Genomic DNA, 14,737 nt, shown 5'->3' on the forward strand with positions numbered 1-14,737 from the left:
GGGAGGGGAGGGGAGGGGCGGTAACCTTTCCTTGGTTGACACCTTGCCACCAGCTCCTGTTTTTAAATTCTCTGGATTGCTGACTGACCTGCCAGCTATCAAGTACCTGCTGGTGCTGTGGGAACACACAGTGACCTTGCCAGTAACACACACACCAAAAGATTTACTCATGTGGACAGCTGCTGGCACTTGGGAGAACATTGTAACCAACTTCAGCTTAGAGCAAACCGCAGGCAGGCTCTGCAAAGCTGCTGCAGTCTCCTCTGGGCAGCCCGGACGCTGCTCTGGGTGGTAGGCACCTTTGGGGTCCGGCAGTGTTGTCAGCAGGTCCCCATCCTGGAAAGGGCAGGGGCAGATGATATCCTAGAGTCCGATGTAACAATGTTTAAAGCTGAGAACTTTGACAGTCACAAATGACAAAAGATCTGAGAATGGCCGGGCTTGGTGGCGCACGCCTTTAATCCCAGCACTCGGGAGGCAGAGGCAGGTGGATTTCTGAGTTTGATCGAGGCCAGCCTGGTCTACAAAGTGAGTTCCAGGACAGCCAGGGCTATACAGAGAAACCGTCTTGAACCTCACCCCCCACAAAAAAAATCTGAGAATGGTGAACATGTTGAGATTTTTTTTTAATTTTTATTTTCCGTACATTAAATTTACTCATAAAAACAGTCTAAAAATGTACAATTTGTCCTTTTTAACAAAGTATAATAAAACATAAAAACCCCAAAAACAGAATACTTGACATTTACAATTCAAAATCAAATTAGCAGAATATTAAATATTTACAAAACTATATCTTTTAAAAATATTTATAAAGTTACATGCAATTTTGTATAATTGACAAAAGAATGGCTCAAAAATGGGAGAATTGTCCTTCATTCCTAAAAAGAAAATATGCCCAATAGAATCTATGAAGGGTTCAGTCTTGGTACCAACCCCTCTGTGTGCTCCGGAACTGACCTGTGCTGAAGGCTGGGTTACTGCCCCCTTGTGGCAGAGCAGTGCGCCGGCCTGGGCCTGCCAGTACAGTATGTGGTTCCTGACATATTGCCTAGTGTTGACTACAGGTGCCTACATTCTCAGTGAAACCCCGGGGAAGGGTTAGCAATCACATCCCTGGACTGATTTTTTGGGCCACCCGATTTGCTCTATAGGCGTCACCTGCATTTTGGAGAGGATGGCTGTCCCTCCTCAAGTTCCCCAAGCCTGTCCTTGGGGATGAGGCTCAACAGACAGCCCAAGGCCCTGCAACCTTTTAAGACTTCGGTAAGTAATGTTGCCCATTAGCTGGATGTAAAACTAGCACATCAGACCAAACAGCAGGGACGGAGAGAGGCGGGCTGTCCTCATGGGACTGTCATGGCACACGTGCACGGCGTGTGGTACAAGCCAGGCTGACCTGCAGAAACTTCTGGAAGCCTCATCTGAGTTCCACACGGAAACTGCTGAGTGCTGTACTGAGAGGCCAGCTGCTGTCATCTTTGGAGATAATCATGCCACTGGTTTCCTGACACCCAACCATAGCTCAGGAGCAACTGTCTCCACTGTGAGCGCTCGCTCCTGTCCCTCGGTGCCTGCCCGGCAGCAGTTAGAGGAGTTCTCAGCATTAAAACACTTCCTAATTTTCACTATTGACCATGAAATAAAAACGACAAAGGAAAGTAGAAAAAGGAGTATTTTGCTACAACAAATAGGTCACAGAGCTGTTGGTTCCAGCGTTGTGGCCGCCTTCCTATCTGAATCCCCCTCTGCACCCTGAGATGTTAACACAGGATTGGAATCTGACGATGGAGTCCTGGGCCAGCCCACTTGGGCACCACTGCCATCTGACTGAGCAGTTTTAGAGAAATGACGGGAAAGGGCTGGTCTGTCAGGTGTGTGACAATGACATCTGCTGAGGAAGTGCCTGCTGGCCAGGCTGACTCCAGGCTCTCGGGTCGGCGAGCCCCACCTGCCAACATCCACCTGTGCTTCTAGGCTGCCATGGTCCGTTCATCCTCGCTGGCCGGTCGGCTTCACAGAAATGCCATGCCACACAGCTCTTCCAAAGGCAGCCGGCGGCTTCCAGACACAGACTTCTGCAGCCTGGACAGCCGAGATGGTGCTGGAGCTCGCTCCCCTCGGCTGACCGCCACAAGGTAGCGTGGGTGTTGCCACAGCAGACTGCTGTCTTCCAGGTCAACAGCTGTAAGACACTTCCATTCCCTATACTGACCACAAAACAGAAAACTTAAATATGATTTTTTTCTTTTGCTATGAGACAGTTTTCAACAACTTCTGTGTTGAAATAGGATTTATTTAAAATATTTCTTTGTTTAAAAAAACCAAAAAATTTAAAAGTTTGGCTTTCAGCACATACCCAGGCCACGGTGATGGCCTTCAGAAATATTAAAATCGTAAACATCAGTGAACACTCTAAGTCTTCCTTATTAACAATACGACCAATCCCAGTCTGGTGCTCTTTAAGGCAAAGTTGTGTCAGTTCTTGTATTGACGTTTGTAGTGTTTCTGAGTGAGAGATCAACAGAGCATCCCCTAACGCCTCATCACATCCCCTCAGAACAGATGTGATACTGTGTGCCATGGACAGAACAGCAGCCTCCTCCCGATCCTGCATTGCATAGAATCCACAACACTCAAGCCTTCCGTGGGTCTCCACAGACAGAAAGCCCATCTTAGAATATGAAGCCTTATATCGCAACGCCTCCAGTTCTAGGGTATTTTGTGATTTACACTAATTCTGTATGAGGGTGATTGTCCCGTCTGAAGAATGTTTAAGGACTATGATTTTTCTTCTCCATGAGTAGGAGGCTGGAAAATCCTTGGCAGGATATTACCATCGATTTTCTAATACCGAAGGCTTTAGCATTATAATGTTCTTTGAGCATAGAATTCCCTTTAGCCTCGGAGGGAGGTCTAAGTCCCTTATGCCTCCGCTGTGGTGTGCTGAGGAGTGAGGACCCGCCCCCACCCCTGGTCTGGACTGCAACTGGTGAGCAACTGGTGAGCGGTTTCTAGGAGTTGCATCTCTCTACTGAAGTTTCCCAGGCAATTTTAACGGAATTAACAATCAACACACAGCCTAATACAAAAGAAGCTGACAGTTTCCAGTCTTTTGTTCATGAATCACAGTTCTGCATTACTGCTGGATATCTGTGTCAAGTGTGAATCCATCAGCAGTGAGCTCTGGGGCTGGGGTCCTGGGGAAGCCATTTGAGACACAACAGCTTGCCAGCTTCCTGAAGAATGAGGCACGTCAGTCACAGCCAACTCACAAAGCCGAGTCGTCCCCCAGTCTTCAAGAGTTGGTTCTTGTTTGGAGAGAGCAGGCTCAAAGCCTCCAGCGGGAGGGGTGGTCTCCAGCCTCAGTCGGTAATGGACTCCCTGGGACTTGGACCCTTAGAAATGAAGTTGTCGAGAGTGAGCTATGCCTTATTTTCTAATATAGTGTAAATTTGTTTACAGAAAAAAATATTAAAAACCTGGAACTGCTCCAAGTGTCTACAGAACACCCTGTGATCGATTTCGGGGTGTATTTGGCGGAGCAGCCTGCTGGTGCCAACTCCAATGCCCACTGATGGGAGTCCCCTACATTGTCGGGTCCCAGCAGAGTCTGCCTCCCAGACTGCAGAGGCCTGCGTCAGGTAGTGCAATCCTCAAAGAAGCCAGAGAGGAGGAGGCTCCTACTTTAGGAAACAGCAAAATCCAGCGGGCGCTTCCTAGCCCAGAGAGGGGTCCTGGATCCGACTGGGGGACTTGAGAGAACTCCGACCTGCAGTCTTGACTCAGGTCGTGCATAGCTGCCCTGGAATTACGTGAGCCTAGAAGGACCACCGATGTTCAGGAGACAGGTCTTCACCTGCAGCAATGGTATGACGGCCACGATATGCCATAGCGCTGTCCACTAGGCAATCCTTGGACCAAGCTCCAAGACTAGGAATTTGGCACTGAAATCGAGTTTGACGAACGTGCACACTAGACTCTCTCTCCAGTACAGTGAGGTAAAGCACCTTTGGGTGAAAAATATTAAGCTCCACAGCCACTCGACTTCAGCTCTCTGTGGTTTTCCTTAGGTCTCCATGGCTCCACAGCAACTTGACTTCAGTTCTCTATGTGATTTTTCATGGCTTAATAAAATGTTCTGTTGCCAAAAAAAAAAAAAAAGGATCAGTCCGTGGAGTCCAGACTTTCTGCTGGAGGGGCGTATTTCAACCTAAAAGTTCCTGGAGAGAACGAGAGAGAGAAAGAGAGAGAGAGAAAGAGAGAAGAGGGTGAAGCCTGAGTCAATCACAAAAGTGCACACACCGCCCACCTGCTCTGAGATGCCACTCAGGACTGACCACACCCTTGCACAGCCGCATGCCACGGGTGCGAGACCTTCTGGGGGAAGTGACCGACAGAGCGCCACTGACCACCTCTCAGTGCCTTGAATCTTTCTCTGGGCATGGACCTCACACTCAAGCTGGCAACACACAGGGGCAGGGAGGGCCTGGACCGAGCAGATGCAGGCCGGCACTGGGAAGAGATGCAGCAACCTGCACCACGACTGCATTCTCGGGCCACAGATACTGACTGGGCTTCAAAAGCTCTGCAGGTGGTGAGGATCAATGGGAAACTGCACAACCAGAGATGGAGGTGCTGGGAACCCAGAGCTGGGCAGAGTGGGACCAACTGTCCTAACCATGGTGAACCTGGTGTGTGACATGTGTTAATCATCCCAGCATTCTGGAGGCTGAGACCAGACAATAAAACAAAAGAATAAACCTGGCATCATATAGTAGACATTTCCATTTGGTAACACAAACTACAGGAAATAAACGCTGGGAAGGAAGCAGCAGCCGGTCAGTCAGCAGGACACAGCCCGACACAGGCACACAGCTGCACTCAACGGACAGACCAGCAGAGGGGGCTATGCTAGCTAGGGATTCCTTATCTCATGGCTAAATCCGTAAGTGTTACAGATCTTCCAGGAGGTGGCAGCAAGCGCTGGCTGCACCCAGCTTCTTCTGTTTGGATAAAGAGCATCTGGGGTTCGTGTTTTAAGGTGGGCAGGTGGATGTGTGTGTGTGTGCACAGGGCCTGGGGTTCTTGTTTTAAGGTGGGTAGGTGGATGTGTGTGTGTGTGCAGAGGGCCTGGGGTTCTTGTTTTAAGGTGGGTAGGTGGATGTGTGTGTGTGTGTGTGTGTGTGCACAGGGCCTGGGGTTCTTGTTTTAAGGTGGGTAGGTGGATGTGTGTGTGTGTGTGCAGAGGGCCAGGAGAGGGCAGTGGATTCCCTAGATCTAAAACCACAGGTAGTTGTGAATGGCCCAACACAGGTACAGGAACTTAACCTGGGTTTCTTTAAATAAGTTGCCTTTAAAAACAAGTTTATTGGGGCTGGAGAGATGGTTCAGCGGTTAAGAGCACTGACTGTTCTTCCAGGGGTCCTGAGTTCAATTCCCAGCAACCACACGGTGGCTCACAACCATCTGTAATGGGATCTGATACTCTCTTCTGGTGTGTCTGAAGACAGCTACACAATGTATTCACATATATAAAATAAATAAATGTCTTTTTAAAAACTGTGTGAATAAAAATCATTTTAAAAAACAAAACAAATCAAGTTTCCTGCTTTCTTCTCTCAGGAGCCACAAGCCACAGAGCAAGGAGGATGTGGCTCGCCCTGACCTGTTTACCTTGCCGGTTGAAGTCCATGGACGGCTGCTTGCAGTCCTGGGCTCGGTGGCCAGTGGCCCCACAGTTGTAACAGGACAGATTCCCACTCTTTTTGTGACTGGAGCCATTGGTGCTGCCCACCAGGCCTTGGGCTTGGTACACCCCCGCCGTCCCAGCCATGAAGTTCTGCATGGGTGGCACTGCAAACGTGGACTGCCCACCTAGGACGGGGTCTGGAGTCACACTGCCATTGTAGGGTGTATGTACCACAGGGAAGGCAGAGCCACCACCATACTGCTGGGTACTGACATAGCCATTGCCACACATGGGACTGAAGGGCAGGAAAGGGAAGGTGAGCACGGACGGCCCCGAGAACGGGTGCTGGAAGTAGTTGGCGTAGCTGACCGTCAGGCCGTTGGAGCCACAGCTGCCGCTACACCCACAGGACGTGCAGACAATGCAGCCAGGTGGGGGCGGTGCAGGCTGGGGAGGTGCGGGGGGCTGCTGATGGTGGTGGTGATGGTGGTGGCTCTGGCTTGAGGCAGGAATGTTTCCCGGGGAGCTGCTGCCAGCACCGCCACTGTAGAAGCTGCTTTCGGGGACAGAAGAGAGGGCGGGGCTGGAGCTGGGGGCTGGGCAACTGGGTAGAGTGGCCATGCTCGCAAAAGAAGTGGAGGGGTGGCTGCTGGGGGAGGCAGTGTTGCTATTGGCGCAGAAGCTGCCCTGCAGTGGGCCCACAGGCACACTGCTCACCGCAGAGAAGGCAACTTTGGTGTTGGCTGTGTACAGAGCAGTCCGGGGGTTCATTATTGCAGGGGGCACGCTGATCTGCCCGTTGTTGGGACAAGAAGTCTGCCCAGTGATGGCAGCATCCGCGGGCACAGAGGAAGCCAGCAGCAGCTTGATGGGTGGCCGGGCCACATGCAGGACGGTGCTCGGTGTCCCTGTGGTAGCTGAGCTGCTCTCTACAGTCAAGGCTGGCTGCTGTGCTGTCTTCAGCACCCTGTCCAGTGTGGCTGCATGCACAACTTTGGCCCGGGGACCAAAGGAGACGGTAGGTGACACCGAGTTGTTCTCTACGAGGCCCGAGAGGCCCTGCCCTGGCTGATGGGGTGCTGCCGAGGGCAGCGGGTCCAGCACAGCGCCACCAAAGCTCTTGTCCACCTTCGTGCCACTTCTAGGACCAGGCCCCTTGTTCCTTTCCTCCAGAGACAGAAGGGAGTGGACAGACGACGAGAGGAGCTTCACGTCCGCTCCACCCCTGTCTGACTTGTGCACGGAGTTCAGCATGCGGACAGGCGCCAGGTGGGAGGCTGCAGGCATGAGCTGCGGGGGTAGAGGGTGATGAGCGGCGGGGCTGGAGCCAGTCTCGTTCTGCACAGGCAGAACCTGGGCCGTGGGTCTAGCAGAGCTGGACGGAAAGTGAGCCAGCAGCATCACGGGCTTCTCCTTCTCAGTCCCCTCGACATGGATGTCCACACCTGAGGACGGGGAAGACTGTTAGCAGGGTACTGCAGGCTCGGTGGGTGGGGTAGGCCCCAGGCCCCAGCACAGGGATCTTACGTCTGTCGCTCTCCTCGGCGCTGTCTGAGCTCTCCTCGCGAACCTGCACACCCATGGGGCTGGAGGAGGAGCTGGAGTACTCAGAGGAGCTGCCCTCTCGGGGCAGCTGGTGAGCCGGCGGCTCCACCTCCACCCGCAGCTCTGTGGAGAAGGCAGGCAGAGGTCAGCACCGTGTGGACGCTAGGAAGCAAGGCCTAGCCAAAGTCAGACCAAGCTTCAAGAATCTGAAAACTGCAGCAAGCACTCAAGGTCTTATTGTCAGGTGACGTCAAAGAGGGTACTTCTTTTTTAATTTACTTTTATTTCAAATACATTTGTTTTTCCTGCATTTATGTCTGTGCGAGGGTACTGGATCCCTTGGAACTGGAGTTAGGGGTAGGTGTGAACTGCCATATGGGTGCTGGGAATTGACCCTGGAAGAGCAGCCAGTGCTCTTAACCACCAAGCCACCTCTCCAGCCCCACAGCACTGTCTGGTGCACACTGGTTCCTTCCCAGTCTGCACTGCACTACTTGTTTTGAGGACGAGCAGAGCAGAGCTCAGTGCTTCCTGCAGGATGGGCGAGCTCATGCGGGACGGGACGGGAGCATAAGCATTCAGGATCTAACACTGCTGCCCAAATAACCTTAGGCCAGGCCCTAGTGTCTGGCACCCAAGGCCTTCTGTACAGTTACTTGCCTGTACTAGACACTATTGCGTCATAAATTATCTTTTAAAACCTGTAAATATAAAACAAGAGTGATTGGGAATTCTAAATTCTTCTAAAGTCAAAACCCCACTATACCACAGCTGTATACCCACCACACATCTGGACACAAGGCCTCACACACCTGAAGCGTGGCTGCTACTACGCCCAGGCTGCACAGGCCCCACGTGGCTGGTGGGGGTGACTCGAGCCACTCCGCTGCTGGTGACCAAGGATGGGGCCGAGGAGTTGAGGCACCGTCTCTCTGACTTCTCCCTGTGAATGACAAGCATAGTGCATGAGTCTCCCAGAAGGTTTCAGAGGCCAGAGCTACCCTTGTGGTGCTGAATGCCCCCTGAGAACTGGGTAAAAAATAAAGTAACCCGGACACCGGCATTTAAAAACCTGCAGGTTCTAACACTGCTTGGCACATGAGAAATTAAAATGAGTATAGTTCATTCCATGTCTATTTGGTGTTTTGAGACAGTCTCACTATGTAGCCCAAGCTACCTCAAACTCAACCCCCCAAGCTCTGGCCTGAGCACTAGGAGTGCACTGTGGCCACACCCAGCAAAGCACACCACAGAGAATTCCTTCCTTCTTTCCTTTTCTTTCTTTTTTGGTTTTTCGAGACAGGTTTTCTCTGTCCAGGCTGTCCTAAAACTCATTCTGTAAACCAGGCTGGCCTCAAACACGAGATGTGCCTCCTGAGTGCTGGGATTGAAGGTGTGCACCTCCTCCCAGCATGCATTAGATGATTGACAGCACGCTTACTTCTCGAGCTCCAGCTGAGTCTTGAGTTTCTTCTTTGCTCCCATGGTGAGGGACTCAAATTTATTCAGGTCTTCTTCCGTGAGGCTCAGGAACTTGCAGAGGAGAAACAAGACAGTTACTGAGATGACCACCAGGACTCTGAAGCTCATGGGGTCTCAGAGGGGAACAGATCAAAGGGACAGCACACAAAAGCAAGGACATGACACCGCTTCCCACAGTTCTCAGAAGCTGTGGCCTCTCTCTGCACCTCACAGGACAGCTGACAGGCACCCTGCAGCCCAGTCACTAGGCAGGGGTCCAGTTCTTTTTTCTTTCTTTCTTTTCTTTTTTTCTTTTTTTTGGTTTTTCGAGACAGGGTTTCTCTGTGTAGCCCTGGCTGTCCTGGAACTCACTCTGTAGACCAGGCTGGCCTCGAACTCAGAAATCCTCCTGCCTCTGCCTCCCAAGTGCTGGGATTAAGGGATGCAATTCTAACTACTAGACATTTACAGTTGAAGGCTGTCCCTGCCCCTGGAGACTTGGTGTCCGCCAGCCTCTGCACACTGGAACAGAGCACAGTTACTTGGCTTAAGACCTGGAAGATTTTTTTTTTCCCCCAGAAAATCACCTTTAGCAATTTGGTGAGGACCCAAGAAATCCAGAAAGGCAGAATTACCCAGATGAAATGGTGAACTCACAGGCCTGACACCCCGTAACAACTGGCCATACATCTGGCTTACCACATTACAGCCAGCTGCGGGACTCAGTCCCCTCACCATAATACTGAGTAGAAAGTGCAAACTCATTATGACAAATGGTAGGAAAAAAATCTCTTGTCGTTAATATTTATGGTCCTGAGCAGTGGCATCGCAAGCACTTCCCAATGGCTACAAAGCTCCATCTCCAGGTTTAACAAACAAGTGGAGTTTTAGATAGGCGGAGCTGTTAAGAGTCATCCTGTCCAGCAGGGGGAGACTTCAAATACCTTTGTGCAGGAATCCCTTGGTTTAGGCACTGAGGCTTAGAAAATGCCAACAAGTATTCCTAGTCAAAGCTGTCCACTAAAACATGGCTCTCTGAGCAGGCCAGTTCTTCCATGACCTCAGGTCCGACCATTAAATGCATCAATTGGTTATCTGAGCCCCACTTGCTTGTGTCCCTGTAAGCTGGCCACACTGAGACATGAGCTGTACTGGAGGTGCTTTAAAGAGGAGCAAACGGTATCTGAATGACCTTTGGCCTATCGCACCTTGAGGGATGGAGCCATTTCAAGTCATAGAGTTCCTGGTTTGTCAAGACCCTAAACATCTCCAAGCTATATAAAGCTATTAAAAGCTATATAAAGTCTTGCTTTGACTGCAGGCTGGGAGTGAAATTCTGGTCCCCTCTGACACCAAGCCATATGGTCACCACCCAAGCTCTTCCATGTTATGGCGTCTAAAAGCCTTACTTGGCCCCTCTAGGAATGAGGACAGGGCACAGGCTACTAGAGGAACACCAAGCCCCTTGTGTGATCCTCTGAGTAGCCAACATACCTTCTCCATGGTGAGCTGTTTAAAGACAGGGTAATACTTGTGCAAGCGCAGCTTCCTAAGCCAGTCTAAAATCCCATTCTGCTCCTGGGGCTGAGGGGTCTGCAGACTGGAGGGCATAAGGATGGTAGGCGAGTTGTCCACTTGGGTCCGGTATGCCAGCGCTGAGCCTGTGCCCCCTGTGTGGGAGCAGTGGGGCAGGGAGGCAGATGTGCTGGCCGAGTGCTGCAGATGGTGCTGGGTGCTGCTCTGTGAGGATGGGATGCCGGCCACGCCACACACGGGCCTGAAGGACAGGGGACAGTGAGTGGCACCAGGAGCTTAGAGGTATGCCATGCTCGCATCTGGTGCTCAGCTCACAGCACACCTGGGGTCCTGCGCTACGACCACCGCCACAACGTCCCTCCCCACAGCACAGTGCCCACAGGGACATTCCTGTGCCTGTTTGCTGTGTGTTTTGTGTGCACCAGAGATTCAACTGAGCTACCTGGTTCTCTCACTTTGAAGGAACAAAATGGTACCCGTAGATCATGAGTTCAAACAAGCTACCCAGCAATGAGAAGACCATCAACTGGGCTCCTTCCACCCAACCCCTCTCCTGGCACTATCTGAGCTGTGAGCCAAGCAGCTCCAAGAGCAGCTGCCCACACACAGGAGTGCTGCTGAGCACCCTGGCTAACGAGGGCCACTAACCTTCCAGACACACCCATCATGGCACCCACTTTAGGAAGGGAGGAGTTGCCAGGACCTACAAAGGAGAAGAAAAGAATCACAGAAACTTGCAGACAATGGTCACGTAACTTTAGTCACTCCTTAACCATTTCACAAACTTACTCGGACTCTGGAGCTGTTGGGAGGGAGATGAAGAACTGAAGAACTTCCTAACGTGGTCGTGCTTCAGCGTGTGAGAAGGGGCTGAAGCCAAGAACCTGCGGAGCAACAAACACAGCAGCTTGTCAGCACTGAAATGACGCCCAAGAAACAAACCAAACCAGCTGACATCGGGAGAACTGAAAACCTCCTCCCCAGCCGACGCTTCTGGCTTTCACTCCACTTGTCCAGTTCCTCTCAAGTCCGTCTGCAAGGGAAAGACTCGAGCTCTCCAAGAGCTGTGACACAAGCACTGGACCCCTAGAGTCCCCAAGTCTGCTGGAACCAAGTCACAACAGAAAACATTGGTGTCAGAGCCCAGACACTGTGCTTTCTCACACACTAGAGAAGCAGCCGAGGCCATGGCTGTGGCTTGGGTAGTATAATGTTTATCCAGCGTGCACAAAGCCCTCGGTTCCATCCCTAACACCACATAAACTGTGTGTAGTGAGCACACCTGGGAGTCCAGCCCTTGGGAGATAGAAGCAGGATTACAAATGCAAGGCCTTCCTCAGTCTCAAAACAAACCAAAAACCCTAACAAAACAGACCCAGTGAGTCTGAGCACAGCATGCACCACTGTGTTGGAGCCGGTGATGACTCAGGAAGCCTGCCTATCTTCACTCCGACACAGAAAAGCGTTTAACCGCTCAGCACAGCTGACGGCTTCCATCCCAGGGAGCAAGGCTCCACAACAGGTACAACACTTGATTCCTTCGCCTCATCCTCACCTTACTCTAAGGTTGTCCACGTACTTCAAACCCTCACAACGCATAGTGCTGGAGACAAGGGACAAGCCCACACCAGAACAGCCACAGCCACCTGGCCAAGAGCCTTATTTACCTTAGGCCTGCTTCCAAATCAACATGGTTACGATCCACATAGAAGGAATCTGGGCCAGCCAAGCAAGGAATGAGTTTGTCCAAGTTCTCTTCAGGGCAGAGCTGGGATAACTGAAAGACACGACAAGGAAGGTGAGTGTCTGCGGCGGCAACGGAAGCAGCCTGCCTCCGCAACACCTGCAGTGGACAGTCCGGACCTTTCCAGCTCCTGTGGTTCTGCATGCATGCAAGACACCCGTCCCACCACAGGCAAGCCAAGCCCCACGATCTGCTCAACTTTCCCTCAGTCTAACACAATGTGAGCCACAGGGCCAGGTCCTGACCACAACCTAAACAGGAACCAGGCCTCCAAGAGACACACAGACTCTTCGATTCCATGTCATGGTCAGCACAGATAGGGTAAGATGGGTGTATTCCACACATGGCCGTTATACAGAGGCGGAGCCATCAAGGGTGGCAGGAGCACCTGGGCACAGACTGACTACTCCTTGCCCAGTGTATATAAAAGAGGCCCCAGCTTCCCAGGCAGGCCGTGCTCTGGAGGAGAAGAGAAAGCATCTCCTGGCCTGGGAGCAAGGACAGGAAACCCTCATGGGTGCAGGGCTTATCTCACCAGGAAAGGCTGGGGTTCTGACGAAGCCCAGGCATGACAGCCCTGTGTCTAGGACCAGGAGCAGGACAGGAGAGTGGAGAACCCTACTCTTACCCTTACCAAAAGTCTAGCGCCAGACAATGGGAGCTGGCGACCATCTGAGAGAGTGCACAAATCAGAAGGCGTCCTCTGCCTCAGTGCATGGGCACTGTGAGAGCTGCGTATTAAGCAAGGCTCTGAATAGCCCTCCAATACTCCCGGCAGCTTAAGACCCAGGAGATAGCAGCCCATCAAAGATGTCCCAGAGCCAGCTGTGCCTGCCTAGACTGACCCAAGGACCTCACTGCTGGCCTGGGGGGGGGGGGGATGAGTTCCCGCTATAGATATATTTCCTCAAGTGTCTACAGCCCGCCTAAGATAATGCCTAAGATTCGATAAACACCGCAAAGACATGAGAAAATACAGGTCAGGAAGCCAACTGCCAGTGTCACAAGGAGACATATAAAGGAGGCTCATGCTTGTGATCCCAGAGCCTCTCTGCAGACTGTCATGGCTAGCAGAAGGACAGACACCAATGATGTCACTGCTAGAGAGGCCTTAATCACCTTACCTTTGAAATAAATTCAGTCACTTCTGAGGAAGACTTAGTTACTGATGTTATTGAAGAATCAGACCATAAGACCTTAAAAACAAATAAACAAGTCTTACAAATCAGACGCCACACACTCATAGTCTAACTGTCCAGGGCTCATTGCTGGTAACTGCTGCCTGGGAAAGGGGTTCACTCACACTCAAGTGCATTCACGTACCGCTGAGTCACTAGACTACAGGGGTCACTCCTAAGGATGCTGCCTGCCATCTGGGCGCTAAGCATGTTTTTTTTCCTCTTCATAGTGCATGTGATGCTGGACACAGCACCAAGTCACAGAAACCCGCCTCTCCATCTGGAAGCAGGTGTTTGTGCCATACGGGTGCTGTGGCTTCATAAGAACCTGGGCCCTCAGCCTCTGGGAGGTGATCAGGGTTTGATGGCAGAAGCTGTACACGCTTGTGGGCCTGGCACTGCTGTAAGCCATAGCTCTGCGGCCAGCACACTCTTCAGCACTGGCTGGGCTCTCCTGTCTCTTCTGACTGCAGCATACCTAGGCTCACAGCAGTGCTATGCAGCCTGAATGAAGCTGGTGTGTGTGTGTGTGTGTATGTGTGTGTGTGTGAGTTTACTTGGGGGAGGGGAGTGGTCTGTGCAAAAAACCAGTATTCACTTAGAAAGGCAGGCACAGAAGACTTGAGGAATAGGCTGACTGGGAGATAAAAAACACAACTTCTGCCTAAAAGCCATAAGTCACTGCCCAAAAGGGACAGATCACATTTAGTCTGGTATCCAATTCCTTCCCTGTATTCCTGAGACCTCCACCCCTGACCTGAGAGAGCCACAGCAAATGGAGAGGCCCAGTGACTTCACAGGTGGGGCAACTCCAGTCTGAGTTAGCTGCTGCCAGAAGAATGGCTTCCATCCTGACTTGTATGCCCTTGGTAGGCAGACACCTCAGTGTGACTTGTCCTCTAACAATCCCTAAGTGTGGCCCACATCCACCCTGACAGTCCAGATTTGAGGTAAAAACTTGAGTCACCCAAAGTAGACAGCTGGCAACCTGTTTCTAGCAGAAGTCTTTTCTTCTACATCCATCCCACAGGGTGCATCGAACCCAAGGAAAGCATGAAGCCCACAGGCAAACAAGGGCAACAGGACAGCCATGCTGAAAGCAGCACTCCAACCCTGCCATAGCACGGTTGTGCCTGTGTGTGTTCCAGGGTCCCCTGCCACAACACAGCTGTGCCTGTGTGTGTTTTCTGGACCTCACTGCAGCCGAACACAGACTCAGAGAGTCCCAGGCCAGTCCCAGAGACCCACTGGGATTAACTTCCAAGTTGCCCAACTTTGGCCAGGCAGGGCCCAGTGCTGTTCTGGCCTCACCTCACTCGCCCTCCACTCAACACAGGAGTAGGAGGAAGACAGGCCACTACATCGGCAGGGAGATTAATACACCTGTATGCAGCACTCATCTACTCAGAGCCGGCATCTGCCATCTGCCTCCAGGAACCCACCCCTTGCCGCTCCACCAGCGGGCACTGCAGGAGGGATGAAGCATGGGCACTGCAGGAGGGATGAGGCACGGGCACTGCAGGAGGGATGAGGCACGGGCACTGCAGGAGGGATGAGGCACGGGCACTGCAGGAGGGATGA

At 51.9% G+C, this 14,737-nt stretch overlaps 1 protein-coding gene across 4 annotated transcripts in view; it reads right to left on the reverse strand.

Moving 5' to 3' along the window:
• Nucleotides 1–613: 613 nt before the first annotated feature.
• Nucleotides 614–14,737, reverse strand: part of Zcchc14 (zinc finger CCHC-type containing 14) — a 50,587-nt gene continuing 36,463 nt past the window's right edge. For 2 of the 4 annotated variants that reach the window (XM_021169821.2, XM_029480464.1), the window contains exons 4-13: nucleotides 13,103–13,174; nucleotides 11,902–12,011; nucleotides 11,024–11,118; nucleotides 10,883–10,937; nucleotides 10,193–10,475; nucleotides 8,679–8,770; nucleotides 8,050–8,180; nucleotides 7,220–7,360; nucleotides 5,677–7,137; nucleotides 614–4,223 (exon numbers count right to left, since the gene is read on the reverse strand). In XM_021169821.2, coding sequence (XP_021025480.1) covers nucleotides 4,168–4,223; nucleotides 5,677–7,137; nucleotides 7,220–7,360; nucleotides 8,050–8,180; nucleotides 8,679–8,770; nucleotides 10,193–10,475; nucleotides 10,883–10,937; nucleotides 11,024–11,118; nucleotides 11,902–12,011; nucleotides 13,103–13,174 — 2,496 coding nt within the window. In that variant the 3' untranslated portion in view covers nucleotides 614–4,167. The remainder of the gene's footprint in view (nucleotides 4,224–5,676; nucleotides 7,138–7,219; nucleotides 7,361–8,049; nucleotides 8,181–8,678; nucleotides 8,771–10,192; nucleotides 10,476–10,882; nucleotides 10,938–11,023; nucleotides 11,119–11,901; nucleotides 12,012–13,102; nucleotides 13,175–14,737) is intronic. The other 2 variants (XR_003837398.1, XM_029480463.1) reach the window with 2 other exon arrangements.

Source organism: Mus caroli, chromosome 8 (assembly GCF_900094665.2).
Source record: "Mus caroli chromosome 8, CAROLI_EIJ_v1.1, whole genome shotgun sequence".
In the NCBI taxonomy this organism is placed as follows: domain Eukaryota; kingdom Metazoa; phylum Chordata; class Mammalia; order Rodentia; family Muridae; genus Mus; species Mus caroli.